Below are 27,716 nucleotides of genomic sequence, written 5' to 3' on the forward strand. Positions count from 1 at the left end.
TAGTCCTGCCCCCGGGGGGCTCCGCGTCCGCCGGGGTTGCTGTGGGCGGCTGCCTGTGGTCTTTCCCTCAGCGCGTACCCTTACGGTTCCCTCCTGCCGTAAGGGTTAGGAAGGGTTTCTGTCTAGGGGCAAGCTGCTTCTCAGCCGTGTGAGTACGGAGTGCACATTAACTGCCTAAATGCGCTCAGGAAGAGCGCCCCGTGCCACCCCATTTCTCCTCCATGCCAAACGTTTCAGATCTTCAGATGAAGCCCAGCGTGTTTTTCTGTTTGCCTTTGTTTACCGCTCCACCCAGCTTGGTGTCCTTTGCAAATGTCAGCTTGGCTCCTCTGCCACTCCCATCCTCTTCCAGATTGCTAATGGGGATGTTAAAATGGAACCTGGCAGTGACCTTCTCGTGGTGCACGCTTACTGCCAATCCCCTACAGTGCTGCCTAACTTTGTTGCTGGGTTCGTTTTCAGAACATGGGATGAAGTTAAACCCGGGCACGTTCGGATGCCTTCTGAGTAACTTAGAGAGTTTCAGATGCAGTTCCCCAAGTTTATCTTCTGGACCACTGCTGTGCTTCAGTTTCTGGTGTTCAGATACCTTCCGCAGAGCTTGCTTGCCAATCCTGTAGCCCGCAGTTAGTGTTGCTGTAGGTCAGTGTTTCTTTGTCCGTTTGTGTTTTGAAGGTAGCAAGCGAGTATCCGGTACTCATCTGTGGCGTTGCGGCGGCAGGGATGTTACCGAGGGCAGCAGCCCGTGAGCAGTTCTGTGTTTTTTTCCTAGTACTTGGAATGAAGAATGCGTCTGGATCCAGATAGCTGGGCTCGCCTGCTCAGGCTTAGCTACCGGGGAGTGTATGCAGAGTGTTTACTTTGCTGTCAGTTTCTTCTTAATTTTCTTTCTTTTGCCCTTTTCTGAGTCATAGCCGACCCCCTGGACTCTTGGTCGGCTGTTTTCTACTTTTCCATTTTCCACACGGCGCTTTCAACTTCTCTGCAGCTGCAGTGACCGTTTGTAGGGAAGGCGAGCAGTGACGCTGCCTGCTAGTATCCCCTTGTCACGAGTTAGGGATTTGAGTATTTCCTCCCTTCCTGCACCCTCATTTTGTTTAATGAAACTGATGGGCAATAAGTTTGGTATCTTTTGTGCAGCGGCTAGCAAGCTGACTGAATTCAGGACACCTACAAAGTCGTTGTTGGTGGTGTTAATATAGTTAACGCTCACTAACATTGTTCAGGTGAATGGTGTTAAGGTACTTTTTTTTCTTTTTTCTTCCCCTGTTGAGTTTGTATTGTTGGAGACCTGATAAGGGGCATAGTACATGTTAATAGTTACCTTGTGTGCTCTTGTGTTAAGAGTCCTGCACGGATCTAGCAAGGAAGGTGACAGAAGCAAATTATTAATGGTTTGAGCACAAAAGAACGGTGGTTTTTGGAAGTGAGTAGTGGGGTGATGTGCAATGGAAGGGGATTAGCGTTAGAAATGTTTTCATGGAAGGTTGTTAAATTGTATGGCAGTTGCTCAGTGAAAGACCTATAGATGGAGTTACTGAAACCAAGACATACGTCCTTGTTAGATTTAACGTGGGTTGTGAAGGGCTTTGGCTGTAGCTGCTGTCCAGTAGCTCTTTGTTGTCTCGGTTCCTGTAAGCTGTTGATTGAAGGCACGTAGGGTGGTGAGGTGCCAGGTCTGAGCAGAGAGAGAGTCATCTTGATCTGTGTGCTGTGGCACAGCTCCGCTTGGGATGCTCTCAGTGAGGTCTCTGGGGCTGTCCTGGCAGAGCAATGCCTTCCTGCAGCCCTGTTGCAGTATGTAGCACTAAGTCCTGCCTGGAGCAGTGTACAATGGTTCAGAGGAGTGTCTGACCCCTGTTTCTGATACTTTTTTGTTCCTCCTTACGTTTCTCACATGCTTCATCTGAGGCTGAGAAGGGGAAAGGCTGTCAGGAATTGGCAGTGCAGCTTTGAATAAATAAAATACTTTCTCTTCACCTTGTGGATGGATACTCATGCCATTCCCAAAACCCTTCCATGCCAACCCAAGCCACTGTACTCCATGATGCCGGTGCTCCCAAGTCTCTCTTGCATGCCTGATGCCAGTAGATAGCACTTGGCTGCAGCTCTTGAGCTTGAGGAACCTTCATGGGACTTTTCAAAACCTCAATATTTACATCAATTGAGAATCTCTTTGCCCTTCTATCAAAATGAGTGTTTTTCTGAAGGGGTTAAGCTGCTTTCTTTTTTTGCTCTATTTTTCTTTGCTCTTTCCCTCCTTTCCTATTGTGTGTGGGACTTTGCCAAAGATACCACGGGCTGAGCGTGGAGTTGGGACACAAACTCTTAATCTCCTGGATCTCAGGTCTGCTCTTTGACAGACCTTACAGCTTTGTGCAGTTGTATTTATTCTCTTCCCAGCTTGTGGACTGGAGCTAATACCTCCTCAAGAATTCTTGAAGCTTATATGGAAATAGCAATAACAGACAGGGAAATGCTTCGTGTTATCGCTGGCAAATGAAGCTGCCAGACGCCAGACACAGCTTATCGCTTACCTTTTTTATGACTTCCCTTCTCATCTGTACCACCAGTTTGCTGACCTTTAGAAGTTGGTATCTGCAGCTTTCTCTTCCACTTCCTGATATTTTTGCTGTACGTAACTAGCAATTAAAAGTACTTCTTGTACAGGTATTCTAGCTCATTTAATCCAGACCAGGAAGACAAATTATGATTCTGACGGCAGTCAGCTCCACGTTGTTGTCATATCATATCTTGAAATGACAATGTGCTCTTGACATCTTTGTAATCTAATTAAATTTCCTGAGCTGTTTGTGGTTTCCATTTAAAACACGACAATGGATTTTTTAATCAAGAGGCACTAATGCTAGGTATTTTTCTTTCATAATCCTGTTGTGATTTATATGGAAATGCCTAGAGTTGCAGATACAACGTAGAGCTGTGTATCTAGCGCATCTGCAAAAGATGTGCTTTGGAGTTACTTTCTAAATCTCTCTCCCTTTAATCAAGGGAAGACTTCAGCTTGCTGAATAGTGCTTTGCTGAGTATCTTTCAAACTTTGAAGAGTAAAAAGAGTCACACAAGGGAAGTGCCTTTGTGGTGGTAATTCTGGACCCTGTTACCTAGCTCCATCACAAACTTGCTGCCTATCCTCTTCGGGTTCTTTTCTTTTTACAGTTTGGGGCGGTTGGTTGAGGACTGGCTTTATGCTCTTTGGTAGCCTAATGTCAGGAACCTGCATATTTCCAGTGTCTTAATTTAAAGTTCCCATGGTTTTGTTTGCTTTTTAGGGTAATCATGGACACAGAAGTAGAAACAAAAAGCAATATAACACACTCTAGTTTTGCTTCTTTCATTCTTTCACTTTATTTCCAGTGCATGTCCGTTTGGATATTGCTGTAAGATAACTTGGAAGTTATCACTTGGAGTTAAGGTATTAATACCTCAATAAGGTGTTAATACCACGAATTGTGGTATTAGGAGGAAAGTGTAAAAATGCAGCTGATCAGGTACTTTCTCAGAAATTCATGTGGCTTGGCTGCTTCGTGTGGAGCACAAGACAAGTTTTGGAAGAGCAGGAGGTACTAAGTTTAGATCAGTGGAACTGTTCTGGATATGAGTCATGTCACCCTTTTTTTACTGATTTTTGTTGTTGTTTTTGCATTGTTCAAATTCCAGTGCTACATAGTTCGATTACTTACCAAACTAGGACTCTCTGACTTGCCCTGTTTGTTTAGCTGAGCTGATCCAGTGTGGAGAGGGCAAATCAGCTTTTTTGTTTTGGTTTTACATCAATTTTTTTTATTATTATTATTTTGCTCAGTCTTTCCAGTGGAGACATGAAAAGATTTAGAGGGAACGGCAAGGCACGTGGCATGAATTGAATCTATGATTTTAATAAAACTGCTGGTAGGCTTGAGGTCCTCTTCTACCCAGGACAGCATTACTGGGGCTTTCTATGCCTCTTCTTTTGTGCAATTTAGGAAGATGTTGGCATCAGTGTCCCCTTATTGCAGAGGGGGAAACTTGGAGCAGAAACAGGGCACTGAACTAGAAAGTCCCGGGAGCCATGTTACTGCTTACGCATGTTCTAAACGATGCTTTAGGTTTCTAGTTCTCCCTTGGAGATGTCCTGTCTCTGGGTCTTGGAGAACGAGGACTTGTTGCTTTTCCAGTGAAGCTCCTGTGAAGGGAGAGGGGCTGTGTAGGCTTGCAGGCATACTGACAAGATGGTCTCAGGCTCTCTTCAGCATGTGTGGTGTCTTCTCCTTCCCTCTTTAGGGCATGTTAAAGGCATTGTGGTCCTGATAAAGCAATCTGCCTCATAATTGAACTGTAAAATAGGAGGGGAACTGGCTGTAGAACCAGTGATCCTCTCCGAGGATGGCTGGTAGTGAAGGTGAAGCATTTGGCCTTTACCACCATAAAAACCGTTGTGTGCACGGTCTTCAGATTGTTACTGGTAGAAGTCACCTGAGTGTGCAGTAGTGGAATTGTTGAGTTATTACTAATATCTGTTAAATACAACCAAAGCCACTCCACAGGGTGTTTGATTGTATTTACATTAGTACACTACATACTGCTGCCGCTGGCCCGTAACTTGTGGGGATCCCATTGGTTTTATAGTCAACGCCTTCTGGAAGTCTTAAAACTTGACAAAGGGACTTTGAGACAGAAACTAACAGCACGTGCTCCCTTGCTCCTCTCTGGGCTTTTCTGGGGGATTCTCTCCATGGATCCCAGCTTGCAAAGCCAGAACCAGTTTTCATCTTTCACTTAATGTTGTTTCTGTCTTCGTCAGTCACTTGAGAGCTCTTTAGGCAGCAAAGCAGTCTGAAATTATTTGGACACTTGTATCTTTTGGACAGAACTCCCGTTAGAAGTAGCGTTTACCAGTTGCAGCTTTTTTCATTTAACCACTGGTGGGGCAGATACCGCTGCTCCTCTACGCACGTGTCAGGAAAGGCTCCCAGGGGCATGCTCAGCACAAAACCAGGAGGTCCTTAGGAGTGGTAAGAGATCTGTAGTCAAGGGCTGAAGGCCATGTGAAATAGCTTTTTCCCCAAAGCCAGCTGTGGTCCCAGATTCTCCACAAAATTACTAATGTCAAAGCTGTGTGTGTATGAGAAGTGGGACCAGGATCTGTGTAAAATGCTGAATCTTCTTAGTGGAACACTGACCCAGTGCATAACACACATAACATCTCAAAGCACGTTGGTTTTGGGGAGGTTCAGCATCCGTAGAAGTGACGTTCACAACTGAGCTCGCACTGATCTGAGGCCTGGAGTTCTTGAGGCTTCTTCAAGGACAGCTGGCGCAGAGCAAGCAAAAAGGCTTGGGGTTGGGCTGTGCTCTTTCCAAAATTATAAACAGCCCAGTGTGCTGTCCTGAAATGCCCTGAAGGGAGAAAACTGTTAAGGAAACAAAGCCACCAATTACAGAGAAATTTCTGAGTTTCCACTTTGGGAATTTCTCTGGAGCCCTGGCCTACATCCAGGGCATCACCTAATCTTCTAGTCGTTGGACTCCACTTCTGGTCATCCTGGTTTAAAAACACAAAACAGGACAACAGAAAAATACTGGTCCCAAAGCATTTCCTTGTTCTGGTGGTCGGCTGCTCATCAGTTGTGATAGCTCAGCTTTTGTAACAGAAGCAGTGCTGCTGCTGAACTGCTCCACTGCTGGCCCAGGCAGGTTCGGTCCAAGGAGCTGCACGTTTTCTTGATGCTGAGGCCAGAGTCGTATTTTCAAGCCCACGGAGCTCGTTTTAAACTTTGTTAGTTGGATGACTGCTGTTTAGCTATCGATGTGGTTGGTACTTCAGTGTTTTGTCTTCTCATGGTGTTTAGTGACACGCTGTCATTTTTCTCCTTACACCTGAGCAAAATGTTTGGATTTGATGGGTGCCTCTGTTAGATTAGAGGAGGAACTGGGTCTGTCTCTTGGGGAAAACCAAGCAAACACAAATGAGCAAACCAAAACCAAAAAAGCTAAACAAACAGATGGAAACAACAACAAAGCCCTGAGCAGATGATACAATAATAAAGTTGAAGTCTTCCTGCTAAAGGTAGCAGAGATAACGCCCATATCTATGCTGCATCTCTTTCTCCATTTAAAGGCTCGGATTTTCTTTTTCCTTGCCAATCCAAAGTGTTGCAGAGCGTGTCGCCAAGCAGTGGAGAGCAGTTACTGTGTTCGGGCTAATTCAGGTAAGCGATTTAACTTCTGAAGCACGTATAAAGCTTGGTCCCCAGAGGGACCAATGGTGACTCTGAAGTGCCAGCTCTCCTCAGGAAAGATGCACTCAGCTCTTTCTGACGAGATCCCAGTTTTTAAAGATGTTGAGCAGGTAGCATAAGCTTTAAGTCTGGGGCTTTAAATCACTTGGAAAGAAAACAAAATAAAGAGGTGAGTCAGTTCAAAGCAGCCGGAAAATGAGGGACGGTCCCTGAGGGAAAAGTAGCAAGTTTGGACATGCTCAGGAGGCTCATGTATGAAGTGTTTGTTATATCCGAATTAGTTCAAAAAATTAGTACGCGTCTGTGAAGATTTAGATAAGTTGTTTTAAGGTAGGTACTTGCTTTTATGCTGGGAAGGTGACTTAATCTTTACAGTAAGGTGAATACAGGGAGCTCCCTAAATGCATTTGTAGGTGTTATCTGTTTATTTTGCAGTATGTAAACTTACTCATGGCATAAACAAACATCAAGATGCTTGATAAACATCTTGGTTTCCTTGTTGCTATTGTACTTCATGTAATCTCAGTCCTTATAGGACTGAAATGTTCCCAAGCTGTTGGAGCTTGTACTTTCTCATGAGTAATTGGGTTATCCTGCTTGTAAATTATCAGCTGCTATTAAGTTATTCAGATTGTTTGTCCTTTACACCTATTGGAAGGCTACTCTGAAGCTTGGTTGTTGAGGTCTTGGACTTCCAGCTTGGTCCAGCTGCAAGTCTGGTCTCCCTTTTGTGTTTGGTTTACACATTTATTCCTGCACTGACATCGTACTTACCCCTTGAAAGCACCCATAAAGACTAGTCAGCTGCGGTTTTCTTAATTTTCCTAGGCAAAACTAGACTTACAGTCTGCTCCCATAAAACAGGCTTTTTATTGCCAGTGTTGTTCTTGACCTGTCCTTCCCTGCCGCGCTTCCTCCACTCTGACCCCGTTCACTTCTGAATGTGGGTGACTGGCCTCGCTTGCAGAATCCAGATTAGGGTTTATTAGTGTTTAGTGAAGAAAGATTTTCACTTAGTGATTCATGTGCTATACAGCGCTTTTGGCTGTGTCTACTCTAGTTAGCCTTTTTGTAGCATTCTGGCATTTGGGGTTTGGGCTCTTTTCATCTGTACAGTTGCTTCTGTGAACTCTTGCGGTATGACAACTTCGGTATTTCTATCGCTTTCCAGCAAGGCTTTTATTTTGTAGAGTAATTCCTACCTAATGCTTGGCTGACTTTCACAGATTCTCAAAAGAAGGCTTATTTTATATTGGGTAGTTTAGCTTCGCTGGAATAGATGATCCCCATGCTGTTCACATTAAGCATCAGGAAAGTTCCAGCCAGCTTGAATTTCTGTGGTGAATTTCACTTCTCGAAAGGTTGATGCGTTTACTTGTTCCTCACTTTACTTTAGTACCCTTTATTGTACTTCTACAAATGAAAGCTGGTCTGCTTTATTGGAACTCATTTTCCTGGCTTATCTCTTCAGACAGCTCCTCCCAGTACGCAGCAGCTGCCTTGAATCATCTACTCAGAAGGGTTTTTTTAGGGAGAGTGGGAGGAAAGGAAGGCTTGCTAATGACCGCTCTGAATTCCGTCATTTAACAATTATCTCTTCTTGCATACGTGAACCTTTTTTCCTGTGTGTTTTTGCCTGTTTTTTTTTTTTTTAAGTTGCCACTTCCTTTGTGATAGAGTATTGGTGGTTTTCATGTGACATGAACCGGGGAGGATTTATCTTTAGATCTTTACGTGGAAAAGAGATGGCAGAGTAGTATGCGTGCTCTGGTGGGATCAAAAGGTAGTAGCATTGCAGCAGCGTTCCTTGTTTTGTCTATTCTAAAAAAAATCTTCTTTGGGGAAAGCTTTTGGTAACGAGCCCCAGTGCAGGAGACTCTTTAAAAGCTATGTAATGTGGTTGCTCTGTTTTGTTCTGTCAAAAACCTAACTTCTTTTTTCTAAAAACCAACCAACCAAAACAACAACCAACAGGTATTACTAATGCTTTCCCATAGCAGCCCAAAAAACGCTAAAAGCGTCAATCTTTGCCATTGTGTATTACTTTGGGGAACTGTTGTTCTGAGATGGGAAGATGATTTGCAGACAGGCAAAATGAGCCATCGTGGTGGAGTTACCCAATATGCCACTGCGGCCTTCAGTGAAAGGTTTTGGTCTGCTAAGTGCTTGTTTTCACACACTGAACTGTTGGGATAGAATTGGAAATAATTAGGACTTGAGGTGTGTCGGTTGTCTAACTTCTGCCATGCTTACTGAAATCGTTACTGAAATCTGCACAATTTTGCCGAGACTTCTGTTATTATTGTCAATTTTAATGCTATTCCTCTAGCTATCTGTCAGCCTTCCCAGATAGGAGCTAAATCTTTAAGGTGTAAAGTGTGTCACTTCATAGATTTCTTTTTCCCTTTATTATGTACAGCAAGAGATGGAGGGAAGGGTGTAAGTTTCCAGTCCAATTTTTATTTTTCTTTAGATGTGGTATGTCTGCAATATCTGTACGTGGAAAGGGCTGGATGCTTTCAAAAACCTTTTAAAGTAATCTTTGGTCGCAGAACTGTCAAAACTGGGCCTTGGTAACGGAAAAAGGCAGCAAAGGTGGGGGAGAGGGTAGATGCTCCCCTTAAATCTGTTGTGTTGGGATTTAAAGTTCTTCCTTCACCCAGGTAAAAGCTGCCTTTCTTATCGTTCTCTTCTCTGTCTAGGTTTCCATGAAGATAAACAGTTGACATGCGGATAGCCTGTCTGTAGCTCGGTGCTGGTTGTCATCTGGAACCTGCTGGTGTCTTCTCCCGCTGGTTGGCGTAACGTTGGCTGCTGAGAGCCATGAAGTTTGTACCGGAGAAGAATGCGGTCCGCATCCTGTGGGGTAGGGAGCGGGGCACCCAAGCGCTGGGTGCTCAGCGGCTCCTGCAGGAGCTGGTGGAGGATAAAACTCGGTGGATGAAATGGGAGGGCAAGGTAAGGCCGCAGAACGGAGGCGCACTGGTTGGCGTTGGAGTAGGGGACGGGAGGCAGGGATTTGAAGACAAATTCTCGTGACAGTACATTTGATGTGTTACACTTGATATGCTCTCTGGCTCTGTTCAGTTCCTGCAGCGATGTGATAATAGATATATGTTCCTGCAGCGGGTTCCCCTTACTGTCCGTGTGGCTTACAGTTAAAGTACGATCATGTGACACTTGCAACACTTCCTGCTTTGTTGGCTTTTTCAGAAAGTTGAGTTGCCAGACAGTCCACGCTCCACCTTCTTGCTGGCGTTTAGTCCAGACAGGTAATTAACTCCTAGTTCGTTCCCTGTTTCAGCAGTCTCCTTACGCTTAAAAAAAGTGAAGGAGGCTTGTGCCTGTCGAGTTGTTCAGTCCTGAACGGCCAAGTGAAACTCCTGGTTCCTGGTGTGCATGGATGGAATATGCACACCTTCCTAATCTTACAGCTTCAGGCGTAGCTGGTGTTTAATTTCTGGGGTACCCAAGTGATGCACAGTTCTAAGGAAGAAGGGTCTGTGTGGCCACCATGGGATTTCATGAGAAACTTGAGGGGCTAAAGGGTGTTTTAGTATCCCATTCTAAGTGATGGGGTGCACCCCTTGGGCTAGTGAGGACTAAAGAACAGAGCAGAATGCTGCGTGCGTTGGAAACAGGAATGGAGGTGGGATCTCTGTGTCACTTGACTGGTTCATCTGGTGTGGAGAACTGGGAATGTTTATTTGCCCCAAACTGACACTCAGAGTTTTTTCTGAGCTGCATGATGACTCTGACTTTCAAGGTCAAGTTTGTGCCTGCAGATCTGATGAGCTCTTGCTTGCATGGACCCTGAAATCTGGCCACAAGAACCCTTCTGGTCATTGGTGGTAGAGCAGCCTCTTATCCTTTGAGTGTGGGGCTATGTGAGTGGGACTGCTGCTGGGTTAGGTGCAAAAAGACCCTGCTGAGATGAAGCTAACCGCAGTCTGGTTTGCTGTACTCTTCTCGTGCTAATGCTTGTCCTGCCTTCTGCATCCCTAGAACCCTAATGGCTTCCACACACGTGAACCACAACATCTACATCACGGAGGTGAAAACGGGCAAGTGTGTTCATTCCTTGGTTGGACATCGCCGCACTCCCTGGTGCGTGACCTTCCATCCCACCATCCCAGGCCTCATTGCTTCAGGATGCCTAGATGGGGAGGTTAGAATTTGGGATTTACATGTAAGTCTTTCCTGAAAAACATATGCTTTTGTATTTGGTGGGTGTGACCTTTTTTGTCCGAATTTGTTTGCCAAATGTTGCCTGATAAGAAAGATGTTTGGAAGTTTTGCATAGAATAGAGCAGACTGTAGCCATCCTCCTTTGTCTAGAGAGGAGATGACAGATTCTTCATTCAGTCTGGCCAGGTAGGTCGTGCTCCTTAGCCCTGATACGAGCGGTACAGATAATGCTGGAGAACTTTATGCAAGATGTGTGTTTAGCTTATGTGAAAGACTTGCTATTTTTCATTACCTTCGGCAAATTTGAACTCCTAATTAGAAAAGCTGCTGCCTTACCAGTTCTACCTAGCCTGGTGATTGGCCCAGAGACAATATAAGGATGCTTACCTGGTCACTTTGATAGGCAGCATTTGTACAGGCTGTTTGAGACACACATGTAAAAGTACATCTTTGGTCATTGTTGCAGGTAGTACTGTGTTCTGGATATGGTCTCGTATGAGAGCAGCTGTTGTTGAAAGCATGTCACTTCAGTGCTGTAGGCAGTGTCTCAGAGGGGGCATGTACATGTAAACCTAATGATCTTAAATTGTATGATGAACTGCTTGTGATTCTTGACTCCTCACTCAGGGTGGAAGTGAGAGCTGGTTCACAGATAGCAACAACGCCATTGCATCGCTTGCTTTCCATCCTACGGCTCAGCTCTTGCTGATTGCAACTGCCAACGAGATACATTTCTGGGACTGGAGCCGTCGGGAGCCTTTTGCAGTGGTGAAAACAGCCAGCGAAATGGAGCGGGTCCGGTGAGTTCCTGTTTCCAGAGGAAGAGAGCACTTGTCTGGAAAAATGGTCAGGTTTGGGGAATTTGGGTTTTTCCTCTGGGATGCTGCACCCTCTGTGCTGAGGCAGAGGAGAGAAGCATTGTTGGCAACTACTTGACCCATCTGGTTGGAAAAAAAGAGCCCTGTGAAAAGGGGGAAAAAAAGCAATTGGAAATAATGTATTGGTTTGGATGTTGGTATTTGTAATCAGCCATGTGTCCTACAAATGCCTTCAGGATCTACTCCATTTTCATTTGTAAACTTAGTAGTTAAACTTGTCAACCATAAGGATGAGAGAACCCAGAAGCAGCTGGAAGAGAGTGCTGAACTGCTATTTCTGTGTGGTTACAGAGGAAACTACTGCTGGAAACTTGATGCCGTCCTTTGAGCAGTTTAAGATGATGAAGTAACATTCAAGAGGAGTTAATCTCTCCCTTTGTACCAAATTCCAGAGTGTAATATATATGTACATCTTCCCTAAAACTCCCTGGCTGTTTCTACTGATACGGCAGTGCTTACTGCCAGCTTTTAACTTCTGTATAGAGTTGCTGTGGACTAAAAAATAGCTGCAGTCTTCAGCTAAATAAGTATGTTTTCTTCTTAATCCATAAGCTTTTTTGACATTCTTCAGAAGCCAAGATGGTAGGTAATGTAGTAACATTGCAGATATTTAGTGTGGGATTTTCTTTCGTGCTGTGTCTAGTTTCCTGTGTCAGTGTGGAATGTGAACTGATGATTGATACTCTGGCTCTGCTTTTGTTTTAGGTTAGTACGGTTTGATCCCTTGGGACACTACTTGCTCACAGCAATTGTTAACCCTTCCAACCAGCAGGTAAGGGTACTGTATTGACTGGCTAATTACAAGGTGCTTTATGTATTAACCCTGGTCTCTTCCTAAGCAGCCTTATGCTTTTCTGAAAACCTGCAGTCTTTCCAAGCTGAATTCTGTGCCCAATTAAGTTGGAACAGTGATGTTCTCACGTAATATGCAGGGCTGTTAAAGAACTCTCTTAAGTGTGCTCGTTTTGCCCTCACTGTATCATTAGTGGTGGGACAGATGTCTCGATGCCCCAGCTCTTTCCATTGTTTTGTGATATCCTGCTGGATTTGAAGCTCCATGACCTATTAGCGGTGCTCCCCACAGCTGCTGACCCTCAGATGCTACTGCTTCTGTTGGTATGAACAGAGTGGTGTTGAAGCTCACTGGGCTGGAGGAAGAGGTGGTCTGAATCCAAAAATGAGGTCCTTTGAAGTAAAGAGTTGGCTTCCTGCAACTCAAGGCTGGGCCATTTTTTCCCTCTCTAGGAAGAGGCTTATCGCATCCTTTCATCTGTCTGGGATGCTAGTGCTAGTGGCTTTCTTCATTTTATCTGGAAGCGTAGGATTTTGCTGTGAGGCGACTGAACTTAGATCATTTCTTTCTGCAGAGTGACGAGGAAGTGGAAATCTCTGTGGACAGTACAGAGATGCCGCATTATCGCCAGCGCGCTATCCTTCCCTCTCAGCCTGTGAGGCGCACGCCTCTCCTCCACAACTTCCTGCATATGTTGTCCTCCCGCTCCTCCGGCATACAGGTGGGAGAGCAAAACAGTGTTCAAGACTCTGCTACCCCATCCCCTCCACCGCCACCACCACCACCACCTCCACCTCCAGCCAGTGAGAACACAAGGGCATCTGTCTATAACAGGCTCCGGGAGCGTGTCAGCTACCCCACAGCAGAGTGCTGCCAGCACCTGGGGATGTTGTGCCTTTGCAGCCGATGCTCTAGTGCAAGACTTCCATCTTCTCTCTTCCCACACCAGGAAAATGCACCCTCCACGTCTTCTGGTGCCACTGGCACGTCCTTCTCCTCTGTGCAGACAGAGCCTTACCAACCCCCAGAGCAGGCATCTGTAGCACAGGAGGAGCAGGGGATACTTAACAGGCCCTCTGCTTTCAGCACAGTTCAGAGCAGCACTGCTGGCAACACCCTGCGCAACCTTAGCCTGGGCCCCACGCGGCGGTCCCTGAGCGGGCCTTTGGCAGGCCACCAGTCCCGCTACCAACAGTCTGCGAGAGAGATGGCTTCGGGCTTAGGTGGGTCTGACTGGTCCAGGACAGTGCTGAACATGAGCTCCCGGTCGGAGCTGGAAGCCATGCCTCCCCCTAGGACCAGTGCCTCCTCCGTGAGCTTGCTGTCGGTGCTGAGGCAGCAGGAGGGAGGTTCCCAGGCATCGGTCTATACCTCCGCAACAGAAGGGAGAGGCTTCCTAGCCCCCGGGGCCGAGGCGGACAGCGGTAGTACCGCTGGCCCGAGCAACCCGGCCAGCATCCGTAATGAGCTCCAGTGTGATTTGAGGCGATTCTTCCTGGAATATGACCGGCTTCAGGAGTTAGATCAGGGGATTGGTGGGGAGCCCAGCCAGTCGCAACAGGCTCAAGAAATGCTCAACAACAACATTGAGCCTGATCGGCCTGGTCCCTCCCATCAGCAGACTCCGCACAGCAGTGAAAACAATTCCAATTTGTCCCGGGGTCACCTGAACCGCTGTCGCGCTTGTCATAACCTGCTGACCTTTAACAATGACACGCTGCGCTGGGAAAGAAGCACGCCTAGCTATACGCCAGGGCAGGTCCAAAGCACGTTTGAGGGTGTGCCTCCAAATACCAGCCAGGTGCAGCCTGCAGAGAGAACCGAGGGCAGAGCTCCTGCCTCTAGCAGGCTGCAGCTGGGCAGCTCTTCCACCCCGCAGGAGGAGAGGACCGTGGGAGTGGTCTTTAACCAGGAGACGGGGCACTGGGAAAGAGTTTACAGCCAGTCGGCTTCAAGCAGACCTGGGAATGTATCACAGGAGGCCTTAAACCAGGAAATGCCTGAGGAAAGCTCAGAGGAGGATTCACTCAGGAGGTAAGATACATGCTCTGCCTTCCTCCTCTGTTTTTTTTCTTAAACCTTTCCCATCTGGTCTGAGTTTTTTCAGTATTTTCAGAGTTAAAAACCTATTGTCATGTGTTCATGTGCTGCTTGTGTGGATGAAAATAGAGACACTGCATTGATGTCTTTTATAGATGCCATTGTCATTCTGCAGATGTGTTCTGAAGGTTGTAAGGGCAGAGACCAGACCTCTTAATGGGAAAGGAGGATGATAGTACAAACAGGCAGAAGGACAGGCTCTAGTAGCAGAGCTCTGGGGTGAACTATGCTACTGGTGTTCCTCAGATCATGTAGAGGGGGTGGGAACACAGGATGTACTGTGCTGTACTTTGTACCCCATAGCATATGCACAGTGTACACGGAAAATCTGCCCAGGTTAGGCGTGGGAAATTGAGCAGGAGATAACTACTTTCTTGAGTGCCCTCTCCTGTTGAGGTTGTAGTTGCTAAGTTGGAAGGGTTAATAATTTCCTTGGTGTTGCCATGTAGAGTGAAAATAGCTAAAGCTCTGTGTCAGAGGGTTGGAATATATATTGGCTGTGAGTGTTTGATCAAACCCATGTGCTTTTGCTTGCCCTTTACAAAGAGGTAGGTTTTAAAAGTGGCTCTTGTTCTCCTGAATGGATGGGCTGTTTAGAACCCTGCTGATCACTGAATGCTTTAGGGTCTGCTATATTCCTTTTTAGCAAGGGGATTCTTTTTTTTTGAAGTACTTCTTAGGTGTCAGATATGTTGCAGGCAACTAGAGCAAGCCAAATCAGGCTTGCACCAGGAAGGACTTGTGCTTTGTGTGGAAGTCTCTCCGCTGGCTTGTACCAATGATTGAGCTATGTGCATGCTTTGGATAGGGTTTCCTCACTGCTTTTGGTTTGACATCCTCTTGGTCAAATGATTTGCATGCTTGTCAAAGGAAAGGTCCAGTCCTGGTGTTTCTTGGAAATGGATGCTTTGTGCTTTAGGAAAGCAAAGTTTCCAGGTTTGATGCAAATGTAACTGACTGATGAGGCTTTGTACACAGAAGTGCCTGAGGAAAGGGAATTCTTTCCTTCTTCCTGCAGATAAGCTGCTTATACTCAGACCGGAACAGTGGCTGCCTTTCTTTTGCTGTAGTTGCATAGCAAATAAGTGGCGATAGTCATGAAATGATTCACTTGCTTCTAAATCCTTGCCCCAGTTTTGTTTTTTTTTTACAGCCTGCCTTAATGAGAGTCTCAAGCTGATTACATGGTAACTACTTCTTTCTTGGGCCTAGACTTACCTGACACCAATTTATATCAGATATCCCCTAAACCCTTACAAAAGAGCAGAGAGGTGAGAAGGAGCAGATAAATACAGCTTTATAAATACAGCACTTGCGTAGGTCTTCCATTACTTTTTTTCTTTTGAAATAGCTGTACGTGCTCATAATACCTCCACTACGTTGGTTGTGCTCTGGGCCAGTCACTGCAGTGTCAGAAATAAAGGGGGCAAATAACTATTGTAACCATCAGGCTGTTGGTGCATATTTGAACAATGAGATATGATGGAATCTGGGAATCTGTAGATATGATCTTCCAGCTAGTTCTATAGGAGCTACCGTTCAAAAATGCTCTGAGGCATTCAACTTGGTCTACTCCACCATACAGGAGCTGAGCTGGCTGTGGCCTCGATGTTGGAATCCTGTAACTAAATCTCTGGGTCACTTTGCAGATGCTGGTTGCTGCTGTCTCCTCTGTGGTTGTAGCATCTGTGCAGGGTCAGTTTCCTACCTGGTTCCCTGTGCAAACAGATGTTTTTTTGCAAGGATGGATGAATCTGTGGCACGTAGCTCAATAAGTGAGCTTAATTCCAGAGGAATCCCTATAGTACAAAACCTAGAGTAGGGAGGTAAGGAAGCTGGAAGCAGGGAGCACTCTGGTAGTAAAATCCTTGGCAATTTCCTTGAAGCAAAGCTTCATTTGCTTTCCTGTTAAATATGCTGAGTGGACCTGTGGGGAGCTTTATCAAATCCTTCCCCTTAAATGGAACCCTGCTTGTGGGATACCGATGTCCTGCAGGTTCTCTTTCTCAGACCATATTATATTTTCCCTCCCAGTGCAGTACAAGTCAGCAAGCAGCCACTTACCTATTTTTACCCCCTAGAATAAGCATGCTCAGGTCCAGCTGCCTGGTATCCCAGACCTAGACTGTGCTCCCGTAATGGGCAATTCGGGAACCCCTTCTGCACAGCAGCATCCAAAATGTGTATTAATTTTTGCAGCTCTAGACGTGTGCAAATATGGTGACTAAGGTTCCTGATGTGTAAGCTTTAAAGTGATGGGGAAATAGAGGAGGCGAGTAGAGTTTTCAAGCCTGAGGAAGCAAGTGATGACTGATACCTACTTTCAATCAATGTAATTTGTACCTGTGGGCCTCAGATTAGGTAGGTTTTAGCACTGGGTTACTTCTATTTGCTCCAAACCTGCATCTTCTGTTTTTCTTTGTTTCTCCATTAGATGTCCTCGTTGGGCAATTGAGTTCTTTATTCAAAGGCTAGCTGAAAAATTTAAGATAGAAATTGCATCTGGAAACTGTGTGTGTATTCCCCTTGCCAGTCCATGGGCAGGATCCATTTCTTGACCTGGCTTGCCTGGCTGAGAAGTGTCTTGCTGAGAAGACATTGCCGTAGAGGGTCAATTAAGTTAATAGGTAGCTTAATGAAGGTTGTTCCTCTTTGAGTTCTGTTGATGCAGTTACACCATCTGGGTAGAGAGAATTCTGCTCTTTCTTATGGTACTGGATTAATTATCTTGAGCTAATCATGGAGGCACCAATAAGCATGTAATGAAGCTATTCCTGACTAACAGCTCTGGCACCTCTAATAGGTGGAATGTGTCACTGAGAGCCTCAGTGGTACAGCAGCCTTGTCATACTCAGCTTGGCATGAAAGCAGCACAGAAGTGAGGAGCTTGAAGCTGTGTCAGGGATGTATGAAGTGGGGGAAGGTCATGGTCTACCTTAAGCAGAAGTTGCTGAGATTGAGCTTCAGTTTTTCTGAGGTTCTCCAGGCTGATCTCATTAATGTAGGGTTTTTTCCCCTGTGGATTGATTTTTTTGCCTCACTTCTAACATCAAAGCAAAAAGAGCCCGAGAAATCCCTGAAGTGGGCATGTGAAATGTGCTGCATGAAATTGGTGATAGGAGCAATTGGCAAGATCTGGATGAAGCAAAGATAATTGAGCAACAGATGTTAGCTAGTTTAATTTTTATATAACTTTTTAATTAAAAAAATGTGTGGAGAAAGCATTGTGTTAATACCGTAATCTCAGTGAGGGAAAAGATCCTGTAAGTACTTTAAGCCATTGTTGCTGCATTGGCCAATTCAGGTTTATAATAAAAAGTTGAACAGGGGATGAAAGAGAATCCTAGTCAGCTGCTTGCTTGTGAGTAGCTGGTGTCACCTTCTTAAGGAAATGATGTATAAAATATAAAAGCCTCGTGGCGGTCCTTCCTGACATCTATTTCAGCTCCTTAGCTAATGAGAGAGGTACAGTACCGTGCTGTCTGATAAACCTGATCCACATCTTCAAATGCCACCTCTCTGGCCATTCCATTACGATACCAGTGATCTAGTGAGCTGACTAGTGAGTTGTTACACCAACAAACAAACAAAAAAACACCTGGTTTTAAGTCTTCTGTTGTTTTTGCGTTCTGACATGATACACCAGGCCATAATCTTTCAAGCAGGGAGGATGCAAGGCGGGAGTGGTGCCACCTGTGTCCCTGTTCACATAACTCAAACCTCATCCTATGAAACAGAGGGAAAAGAAATACACAAGCTGAAACTTGTCCTCTATGCACTCAAGCTGTTGCTGCTCGTATTGTGCTAAGGGGGAAATCTCTGTTGTTTACCTGTTTATTTTGATTAGAAATTTAAACGGATTACTGTAAATGAAAGGTGAGGCCTGTCCTATTGCCAGGCAGGTCTGAAAGAAGCCTGTGTTTCATGAGGAAAGGTGTTTTGTTGTCCTTATTCTTGCATTAAGAAGCTTTGTCTGACAGTTATGCCAGGCTTCTCTAACCACTCACTCCACTGTGCTGGTTCCAGAGGTCACATTTTGTAGGTTAAGGTAGGAGCAACTCATGTGCCTGTTTTAAGAATACATTGCCTTGCTCACCGATTTAGTTTGGCAGACAAGATAGGCTACTGAAGCTGTCTGAAAGCCTGAGAAGTCTTTTGAACCATCCCAGGTGTTGGTTTTGCCATGTGCATGGGTAGGAGTGCATGTGAGGTGGGGGAGTTGATGTTGTCTGTATGAACTCCTGTCTTTTGTTTGGGGTGTTCAGAAGCGCAGACCACAGCTCTGCCAATAATTGACCCACAGAAGTTGCATGGCTGACTGAAGGCAGGGCTTTTTTTTTTTTTTTGATGTGTTTTGAGTGTGCACAAAGACAAAAGCAGATGAGCTTTCCTGGAGCTTTGTGTAATAGCGTCCAGGGTGAAGTTTGTCTTTTGTCTTGCCAGCTCGTGCCTGAGGGCTGAGGTCCCTTCTGTCTGCACTCCTGGTACGTGATATGAACCCAGCCTTCTCCCTTGAGCCAAGATGGTGGTGCTCAGCCGAGATGGGGAGGTTACATGTAGGATTATGAAAGCAGTCCAGTCACCAACACTGTACCTGGTGAGAGAGTTTGGCTGTGGTGTTGCCCTTAGAAAGGTGCGAGTGCTCTCCCCGAGGCTTCACCTGCTAGCCAGCCCCAAGCCTCTGTGCCATGCTCCTGCCAGGTGCATGAGGGCCTGGAGTCTGCATGGGACTCCAGCTCATACCATGGCTTTCTTCAGTCCTGACAGCCTTTCTGGCAGCACATAGCTCTCCATAGCCACACCAAGTATGAAAAAAAAACACCCAGTCCATTTCCCTCTGAGCTCGTTTAATTTCCATGTTGCCTTGCTGCCACAAGGTGGTAATGTTGCTTCTGCTCCTTGCTTTCCCCATCTCCTTGCAGAACCGAAAAGTTTGAGTTCTCATAAACAGGAAAAAAATAGATAGCCCGAGGTCCCATGCCTCCCCACTTCCAGTCCTAAATTGCAGCTTATCTGCTTAGTCACCATACATTTGCAAGTTCTTCAGTGTTTGGGGAAAGGTATGAATGGGGATCCTGAGGGGAAATGGCTCTGATCCTGAATGAAAGCAAGGCAGCAGCTTAGCCTCTTGGCTTTTGTAAGGCTTTGAAAGGGGTGAATTTGGATCTCAAGGTGAAAGATATTTTTCTGACAAGCGAATACCTGTAAATTGAAGATGTAAGAGAGCTAGCCAACTCAACAGAATTTGTCACAAATTCATGCTCATTGTCTACCAAGCCCGGAGCAGACCTTTCTTTACAGTCTGCCTTCTTGGAGGATTTCGTCTGCATTTAAATGGGTGATCTTCCTTTGAAGACCTGCATAATATGTGGCTTATTTTCTGGAGGAATGTTTGGCAGGTGTTGACTAGAGTTTGAGTAGTCACCTTTTCTATGGGGCTGTGTTTATTTTGTTCAAGTACGCCTTTAACTATTACCCAAACTTTTAGACTTCTCCATGAAAAGTCAGTGAATGGTTGTGTGTGTTTTTTTTTTTTTTTTCTTTTTCCTGATGCAAATAAGCATGGCTTACTCATGACCACGAGGGGATGCCTCTTCCGATTTGAAATTGTAGCTGTGGTGTTGACTTGTGGTCAGGCTGGGATCAGTCTGGGATTAAACTGGACTGGCAGGGCCGGGACGGCCACGTTCCTGCCCAGCGATGGTAAGTGCTGTAGTCACTTCTAAAGCTTGGTGTGGAGCTCCTGCTAGAGCCTGAGCCTCTGTGCTGCTCTAGTTTCTGGTGTCATTGACCAGGTGGCTCAGATCTCTGCATATATTGACTTCTGGTAGCTTTTTCACCACATAAAGCACCGAATGTAAAGGTGCATGTTGCTCATATCCTAGCCTTAAAAACAAAGCAACCAGAACATTTCCCTGCCCTCTGCTGTGGGTGCAGAGTTGCCTCCTAGGAGACATTTCCATGACTGAAATGTATCATCAAAATGGCTAGAGGTGGCCTAAAATAGAAGAGAAGAACGTAGTGCTGCTCCCTTTGCTTTTTTTGGAGGGGAAGAAGCTGAAGCATGGGGGAACTGCAGCCTTGCCTAAAGCTACAAAATGCAGCTTGTCGCAGAGACAGAACACATACCTAGTGTATCCAGCTTTGTTTTGTTCCATAATTAACAAAAACAAAGTTGTTACTATTTTTTCCTAATTGCTTACAGCAACTGTGGCTTGTTTATTCAAATATTTGATATTTATTGCAGCCGTGACGTATTGAGTCCACTTAAAAAGGGAGGAGTTGAGCAGGAGGACAGCACATCGCCGAGCTGTAAAGAAGAGATGCAGCAGTGCAATGCTGACTGCTCAGACCAGACATCAGTGTGAATGTTTCCTATGCCAAATCCAAACCAACCTGTCCAACAGTGTATATTGAGCGGGTTTGTCATTGCTCTGGGGCCCTTACACTCAGGCCCCTTTCTACTGGAAACCTTGCTAGTTCTGACACTATTTTGGGCTCAGTGTTCAGTTTAAACTGATGATGTGTAGACCTCACAGCAACAAAAAGCTTGTAAAACTCTGTATTAAACACAGATAAATCTTGGCCAGGTCATGCATTAGAAGGACAAATAGCCTTAGATAAGGTATACAAGGAAAAGATGATATAGGTCTTATATCTTATGTTAGTGTCTTTTTGTAGGTGCTGTGGAAAGAAGGATTTTCTTGCAAACCTTGTAGGCTTCATAGGCCAAAACAGTACTTTTGAAAAGTTTTTGCTGTGTTCTTTTCAAGCTTTTTAAGAAATTCTGGAGATGCTCATCACAAGTGATTGTGATAGAGATGAGTAATATCTCAGTAGCGAGTGAGGAACAGTGGGATAAATAGAAATTATGAAGGGGGTTGCATGCAGAGACAAGTGAATCAGGTTTGTGGTAGGGGAGAAGGCCAAAACTGTGGGGTAGGGGTCTGATTTCTGGCAATGTTAGCCTGGACTTACAGGAATGAAAAAACATTGTCAGTGCTGAACATAAAGTGAAGAAGTGAAGAGCTAATCTGAAGGTGACATGAGTATTTTAACATGATGATTTACGACGTTGAGGGTGAGATGTGCAGGTCGTGGACAAACTGAGCTAGCATTGTTTATTTGGCCTTTACTAAAAATAGCAATGGCTTTCATCACGGAAACGTGACAACAGCATGAATTGTAGCAGAGGTTGCAGTGATATCTAAATGGTCAGTTGGTGTCCGTGAGCTCTGAGGCTTTTGCCGCCAGTCTTCCAGCTTTGTTTTTGCTCCAGACCAAGTGTGCTGTCTCTGTGTGGTCAGGAAAGACTTTGTTTTACTGAAGTGTTAGAAGTGTTAGAAGTTCGGGGTCTTGAATATGCTGCTAGTTGTTATGTAGAAGAGCAAGTGAAAGAAGTGCTGGCTCTTGCACAAATGTTCCGTCCCTTGCCTTTGACGACTGGTTTCCTGGCTTAAGAATAACGTAAGGTTGCTTTTTGCATTTACTTCCTTACTGAAAGTTGGTGTGGGGAAAAATGATGCTTGTGTTTCGCCTCTTGTAGTGACTAATAGAGGTTACTCCCTGCTGCTGAGCTTCCCACTGTACTTTGGAAAGCTGAGCATGTGCAGTTTTTGCCAAACTTGGAGAAAGGCTTAAACCTTCTTTTCGTTGGCCTGAATTTAAATATACAATGATGGCTGTAGCACACAAGCAGAGATTTCTTCCCTCTTGTTACTCTTGCAACAGTTTGGCTTGTAATCTGTGCAGGTATAGCAGCAACTCTCTCTGCCTTCTCAAATATCTTCATGGTGTTTCCTCAGCCAAACCACTTTCCTTCTCTTACCTCTTTCTTAGTAGCCCAGGCCTAGCAATGAGGCATTCACCTATAAAATAAATAGGTAAACTTTTGTTTTTCTACAGTTTCAGGGAAATGGAGATCAGTTTCCCAACAGGTCTCTGCTTGTGGAATTGTTCAGGTTAAGGTACTTGGCTCTCTGTTCACCTGCTCCTGCATGGCAGCAAGGGAACTTGTTGAAATTTCTCAGTTAGGATGGAAGAGGAGCATGCTTCTAAACTGTCCTACTTTTTTGTTTCTCCTGCAGAACAATGAGGTCTAGAGGGGTGGGGGTCTGATTTTGATGACAGAGGTTTCTTTTTGGGGAGGGTGGGAGGGCTGGGCTGTCTGAGATGACCACAGAAGGAAGATGTTGGGTAAAGACAGATTGTCTAGAAGCTGGAGGACAGCTGATTTCAAACAGTTAGAGCAGATAGCTGTTTGAGAAACACTTTTACAGTATCCTCAGCTTTCCTACAGGCAGGGAGAAGTGCAAGTAGCTTCCCCTCTCTTGGAAGCTGTTCCTTTGTTAGGCTTTTTGCATCCTGTGCTGTCTCCATGTGGCTTCCCTGCAGCCTCCTGCTCCAACTGCAGCAGCACGGGCAGTGTATCCAGGCAGGCTCACCTTTTCTGGAGCAGTTGCTCCTGTTCACCTATTAGCTACATACGTTGAGTTCATGTAAATGTGGTATTCTGTATCAGAGATGGCTCTCAGCTTATGATTAATAGTGGTCTTTGACATGCCTAAATTACCTAGCCCCAATTCTTCCATCTTGTTGTCTGGCTTCAGGTAAGTAATGTGAAAACAACGTCTTAATTTTATTTTTTTTGCCAAGAAATAAGGTGTGGGCAGGCTCACAGACCTCCTATTTCAGTCCCACTTGCTCAACTAAATGATTTTTGTAGCTTTCTTGAGTGTGGGGTGGAGCTGGAGATGTTGGCGGTATAATGTGCCTCTTTTTTATGCTAATATGAACCCTCAATCATTAGATGTGCAGTCACTTACATATATTGCGTGCGTGCACTTATTTTTCACGCTCTTTATAAATGCACACAGCACAGTGTGCCTGGGGACAACGTGCCCTCATCCAATTATTCGCTCCTTATTACAGAATCTGGGCTGGAGAATTTGCAGTGGAGCGCACACTTACTGCCTAGTCCTGGAGCCAAAGGGGGGGGACCTGTGATCTGACTGTAATACAACTGTAACCAAAACAGCGATGATTCTGGATTTCTCCAGTTGAGCCATTCTGGTCTGTTGAATAGCTAACATGCATTTCAAATGTTTTCCACATACATATTTAACTGATTGCGCCAAATGGCTGTTTGTGTGATGATGTAACTGACCCCCTCCCTTGCTCTTCTTGAGAAAGCACCTGCTGGAACTCAAGTCTGTGAATAAACAGGGTTCATTATCTGCCAGGAAACTGACTCATTTTTCTGCTCAGAATGCATTAGTATTAAATCCTTCCCCTGTCTTCATGAAGTGGGAGGGCTGGTGTAAGTGGCTGAATTGTCCTGCAGGTCATCTGTTGATCCACGTCTTTTCATTATTTCAGCCTAAACTAAAGGAAGTGATTGATGTGCAGAGGGACCTCTGTTTTCATAGCCTTAGAAACCTACAGAGATAACAGTATGGCTTCTGCCCCCTCAGGAAAGACACCTCCTCTTCAATTCCCTATGGAGAAGCGGGAGTCCTATGTAATTATCCCAGAAGCTGACGCAGATCTGCATGCGTGGGTAAGCAGAGCTCTCTGCTGTCCGCACAATCTGTGGTGTTGGGAACTCCCAGAACAAGGAGAATTTGAAGCATACGCTCTGCATATGAGGGCAGGTAGAACAACCCTCAGAAGAGTGAAGCTGTCTGCATGCTCAGGGAGTTCAGCGCGTTGGCTATGTTCTGGCTGGGCTTTCACACCTGTTTTCATAACCATGATGACTAGGATCCAGTCTTCTCTAGCTGAATTTCTAATATAATCGTGTTACAGTGCAGGTGAAAGGAACGTGTTGTCTGTCTTCAGCTTAGCTGAAGTGCCTGTCCCATTTTGAGCACTGTTACAAACCCCCTACTGCAGAGCAAAACAGCCTGTGTAGTAGCTCAAGCTGGAGTTGGTTTAAATTTCTTCCCCCACCCCAAGACTTGTCACTGCAAAATGAGAGTGTACAATCTTTCATTGTTCTTTTAATTTCAGCATTATTGGCAAACTAATCAATGCTGTCATAGCTGCACTTGACCCTTTTCATGTCTATCACAGATAGGTGCTTCCTCTTGCCAGTTGAAATAACACATTAATTATTCCATGGGTTCTGTGTGATGAGGACCTCTGCACAATGATCCCTCATCTTCTGTTCTGATGCACGGCCTTTGTCAGCAAGTAGAGTAATAGATGAAGAACGTGACCTTGGGTCCGCTTAGGGAATCTGTCATCTTTCTTAGAGCCACCGACCTTCCCTGTGGTGAACTCAAAGGTGCTGTGTAGCTCCTGTAGCATCAGGTGGAGGTTGAAGTTCCTAGTCAGAGCACAAACGTGCAGTAATATTAGAATTTATCATGGGGTAGTTAAATGGAAGTGGGTAAGTGCTAAAGAGTTAACTGTGTTCTCTTGGAACTGTCTGCTCCCTGCTTCATGATTAGAACTCAAATCCCAACCTTTATTTTAACTGTTAGTACTCTTACCTACAGTTCATTTCCTTTACCTGCTCCTTTTCCCTGCACTCTTTCCCATACAAACTCCTTTCTGTCCTGGCTGAAGACCCGATGTGCTGTTTTCTAAGAAATGCTTAAAGCTTGTTTTCTATGGGATTCTTGCACTGAATCAGTGAAATGGGAATGTGTTTTTCCATGAGAACTTCTGTTCTATATCCAACCTGCTTCTCCTGCAGGAAAATAAGATTCTGGTTCTCTTACAACTCCACACCTTCAGTTGGAAGTATGTCTTCTCTGTCCCTGTCTACTCTTCAGAGCTATCGCAAACTCTCCCAAACAGGCCAAAATGTCCTACAGAGGCCATGTTTAGAAAATATCTCTGATTGCATCTTTGCTGTCACTATATTCCCTTTTTTTCTAAAGAAAGGAAACTTTATCGTAAAGGTCGTTAACTATTTGGAAGAATTTTAACACGCCTCTAAAGAACAAAACCAAAAAACATAGGATCAAAAGAATACCTAGTGGGGCTTGGATACCCCTGAGAGAGGCAGCCCACCAACTCTAGGATGAGGAGTTCCATGGCAGAGATGGGAACAGGGGGTTGGAGGAGCAACTCAGAACTGCGAGACTGAACATTGAGGTGTTCATCAGTACTGAAGTTCTGGGGTTATCTGTCTTTTGTATTTATCTAGGTGTCTACACCTTGTAGGTGGTTACAACTGTCTTAAAAGCATATCCTTCTTTGAACACCTCTTCACTTCTAATCATCTGCTTGTGATCTGCCTTAATTCAGTCTTGATGCCAGGCTCGCTATGACTAACCATAGCCATGAGAAAGTTTAAACAGTCTAGAAATCTAAGCTTAGAGGTATCAGAGTAGATTTTGTTAAGGACTTAATTTTAGAAATCATCTTGTCAGGCAATCTTTAGAACTGCATGCTGATTGCTTTTTTATTTTAGGCTTGAATATGATAGCAATACTGGTGATAGCAATAGTGTTTTGCTGTTTGACAAGAACTACAAAACTTTTGGGGAAAGTGGAGCTGTGGAACAAAATGTGTGATGGTTTCTGCATACGTGACTTCAATTTTCTCTTTGAAATTAGGCAACACAATACAGAGTTGTCTGGTGAAATAATTGTTCCCTATTTTTCAGAGAGAAGGAAAGGGGGAAAAAAGCAAAACCAGTGGATGGGATTGGCTGAGATTTTTGTTTAGCATAGCTCTCTAGTCTTCTACTGCGACTGTAAGTGGTATCCAAGAATCAACTGGACTTGTTAGCAGTTAATGATTGAGTTTAGGCTTTGAGAGAGGGTAGCAGTATTATTGGAGAGCCAGAGAACATTCAGCTGTCTTCACGTTTCAGCTTTCTTCTTGTCTTTATGTTAAACATTGTGCTGTCAGAAGAGGAGGATGACTGAAGGGAATCTAGTTTTAAGCTGTTGCTGTGTTTCACATTCGTTAGGAGCGTGTCCATAGGGACAAGTGCTCAGGAGAACTGATTGCTAGCTGTAAGTCAGAGGACTGAAAAAGGGATGTGTTATGAAGTAGTTCAGTAACTTCATATCCAAATGAGCAGCATGGAATGCTGTAAAAGCCTTCCCAGGGAAGATGTAAAACCCGGGGAGGAAGTTCATAAGTTGTTAGAATTGTACTTGTCCTTCAAAGGAAAATTAAGAATTGCTCTGTCTTGGGCTCTCTTCATAGCTGAAGGCTGGGATTACTTGTAGGGTAGGAGTGCGTGTTGTCCTTGGAGGTTTTTCATTTTGTTGGTTTACTCTGGCTGTTGGTGTGCAGCAGCTTAGGAGGATGGAAGCTGACTGCATAACCTTTTAGTTTTAGGGAAACTAATCCTCGGTGCTGCATGGTAGTGCTTCCCTTTCGGGAGAAGAGCCCTTCCCTCGGTGTAGTTTGGATAGTAGCACTACATGGTAAGGCGCCTGCTGTGATAGCACATCTGAAGATCTGGTGTAGGAATTACATGTCACCAGAAATTGTTACTGAGAAGTTAAATTTGCTGCGCTTAAGTGTCTTCTCAAAGCCTGCCTAGATGAATCATTCTGTCCCAAGAGGCTTTGGTGGTGATCCTCGCCCCCGGGGAGTGTGGTACATTCTGATAGTTGGTGTGCTGTGAGGAGATTGTATCCTGACTTTTCTCCTCCTCGGGCTGCAGCTTCTGGCATTCAGCTGCTTCATTCCTGATAAGTTTTCCTTTTCTGCTCGTGGTGTTCAGCACATTCATGCTTTCCTTTGCTTTCTTATCCCAAGGCATGCCGTAACTCAGACCTTGCTTCCTTTTTCCCCTCAGTAGTGCGGCTGTTTGCAGACCTGAGTTAATGGAGCGAGCACAGAGCGGCAGTCCTGTAGTTCCTGACATCTGGCAGAAAAGGCATCTGCTGAGATACCAGTGCTGCTGAACAGGGGCCATTCATGTAGTAGTTTTAAAACAACAATCACAAACAAAAACACGCACAAAATACAATCCCCCTCCTCCTATTTTAGCAAGCTGGGCCAGAAGCATCTCCCAGGGTGAGCAGAGTTAATCTTCATCATTGTGGCATTGACTGACAACCTGGAGGATGATAATGTGTGATTTTTCCTGGTGAGCGGGGGAGGAGAGTGGAAATTGCAGTTTTGCTGTTAATTGTACTTTAGATGTCATTTGTGACAATTTCATATTGTCTAGACAGATATAGTGGAGCAGTTGCTTCCACAGAGCCTAGTGTTAGCCTGTTATATATCTGGGTAGCAAAAAATGGAGGTGGGGGGGTGCAGCAGGGAAGAGAGTGCAGTGAGCTCCAGAAAGGATTCGGGAGTCAAGCATGATCTACTGAAATCTTTCCAAAGAAGATACAAGCAACGTGTATTTCTGTTCTCTCTTTGCATGTCTGTCAGAAACTGTTAGACATTAGTGGCTAGCACTTCCCTGTAACAGAGCTGCTGCTATTTGTCCATGGATTGTCTTTATTCTACTTAACAGAATTGCTCCTAAGCTCATTGTATATCGCAGCACGGTATTGGGCTACATTAGACTGAGCTTACTGAAAACATATA

At 45.0% G+C, this 27,716-nt stretch overlaps 1 protein-coding gene across 2 annotated transcripts in view; it reads left to right on the top strand.

The window, feature by feature from the left end:
- The first annotated feature begins 8,941 nt into the window (after positions 1–8,941).
- AMBRA1 (autophagy and beclin 1 regulator 1) overlaps positions 8,942–27,716 on the top strand; it is a 118,438-nt gene continuing 99,663 nt past the window's right edge. For both annotated transcript variants that reach the window (XM_035327768.1, XM_035327769.1), the window contains exons 1-6: positions 8,942–9,197; positions 9,453–9,511; positions 10,245–10,428; positions 11,055–11,227; positions 12,011–12,077; positions 12,673–14,132. In XM_035327768.1, the coding sequence (XP_035183659.1) occupies positions 9,063–9,197; positions 9,453–9,511; positions 10,245–10,428; positions 11,055–11,227; positions 12,011–12,077; positions 12,673–14,132 (2,078 nt within the window). In that variant the 5' untranslated portion in view covers positions 8,942–9,062. The remainder of the gene's footprint in view (positions 9,198–9,452; positions 9,512–10,244; positions 10,429–11,054; positions 11,228–12,010; positions 12,078–12,672; positions 14,133–27,716) is intronic.

This window comes from Oxyura jamaicensis, chromosome 5, assembly GCF_011077185.1.
Source record: "Oxyura jamaicensis isolate SHBP4307 breed ruddy duck chromosome 5, BPBGC_Ojam_1.0, whole genome shotgun sequence".
NCBI classification, from domain to species: domain Eukaryota; kingdom Metazoa; phylum Chordata; class Aves; order Anseriformes; family Anatidae; genus Oxyura; species Oxyura jamaicensis.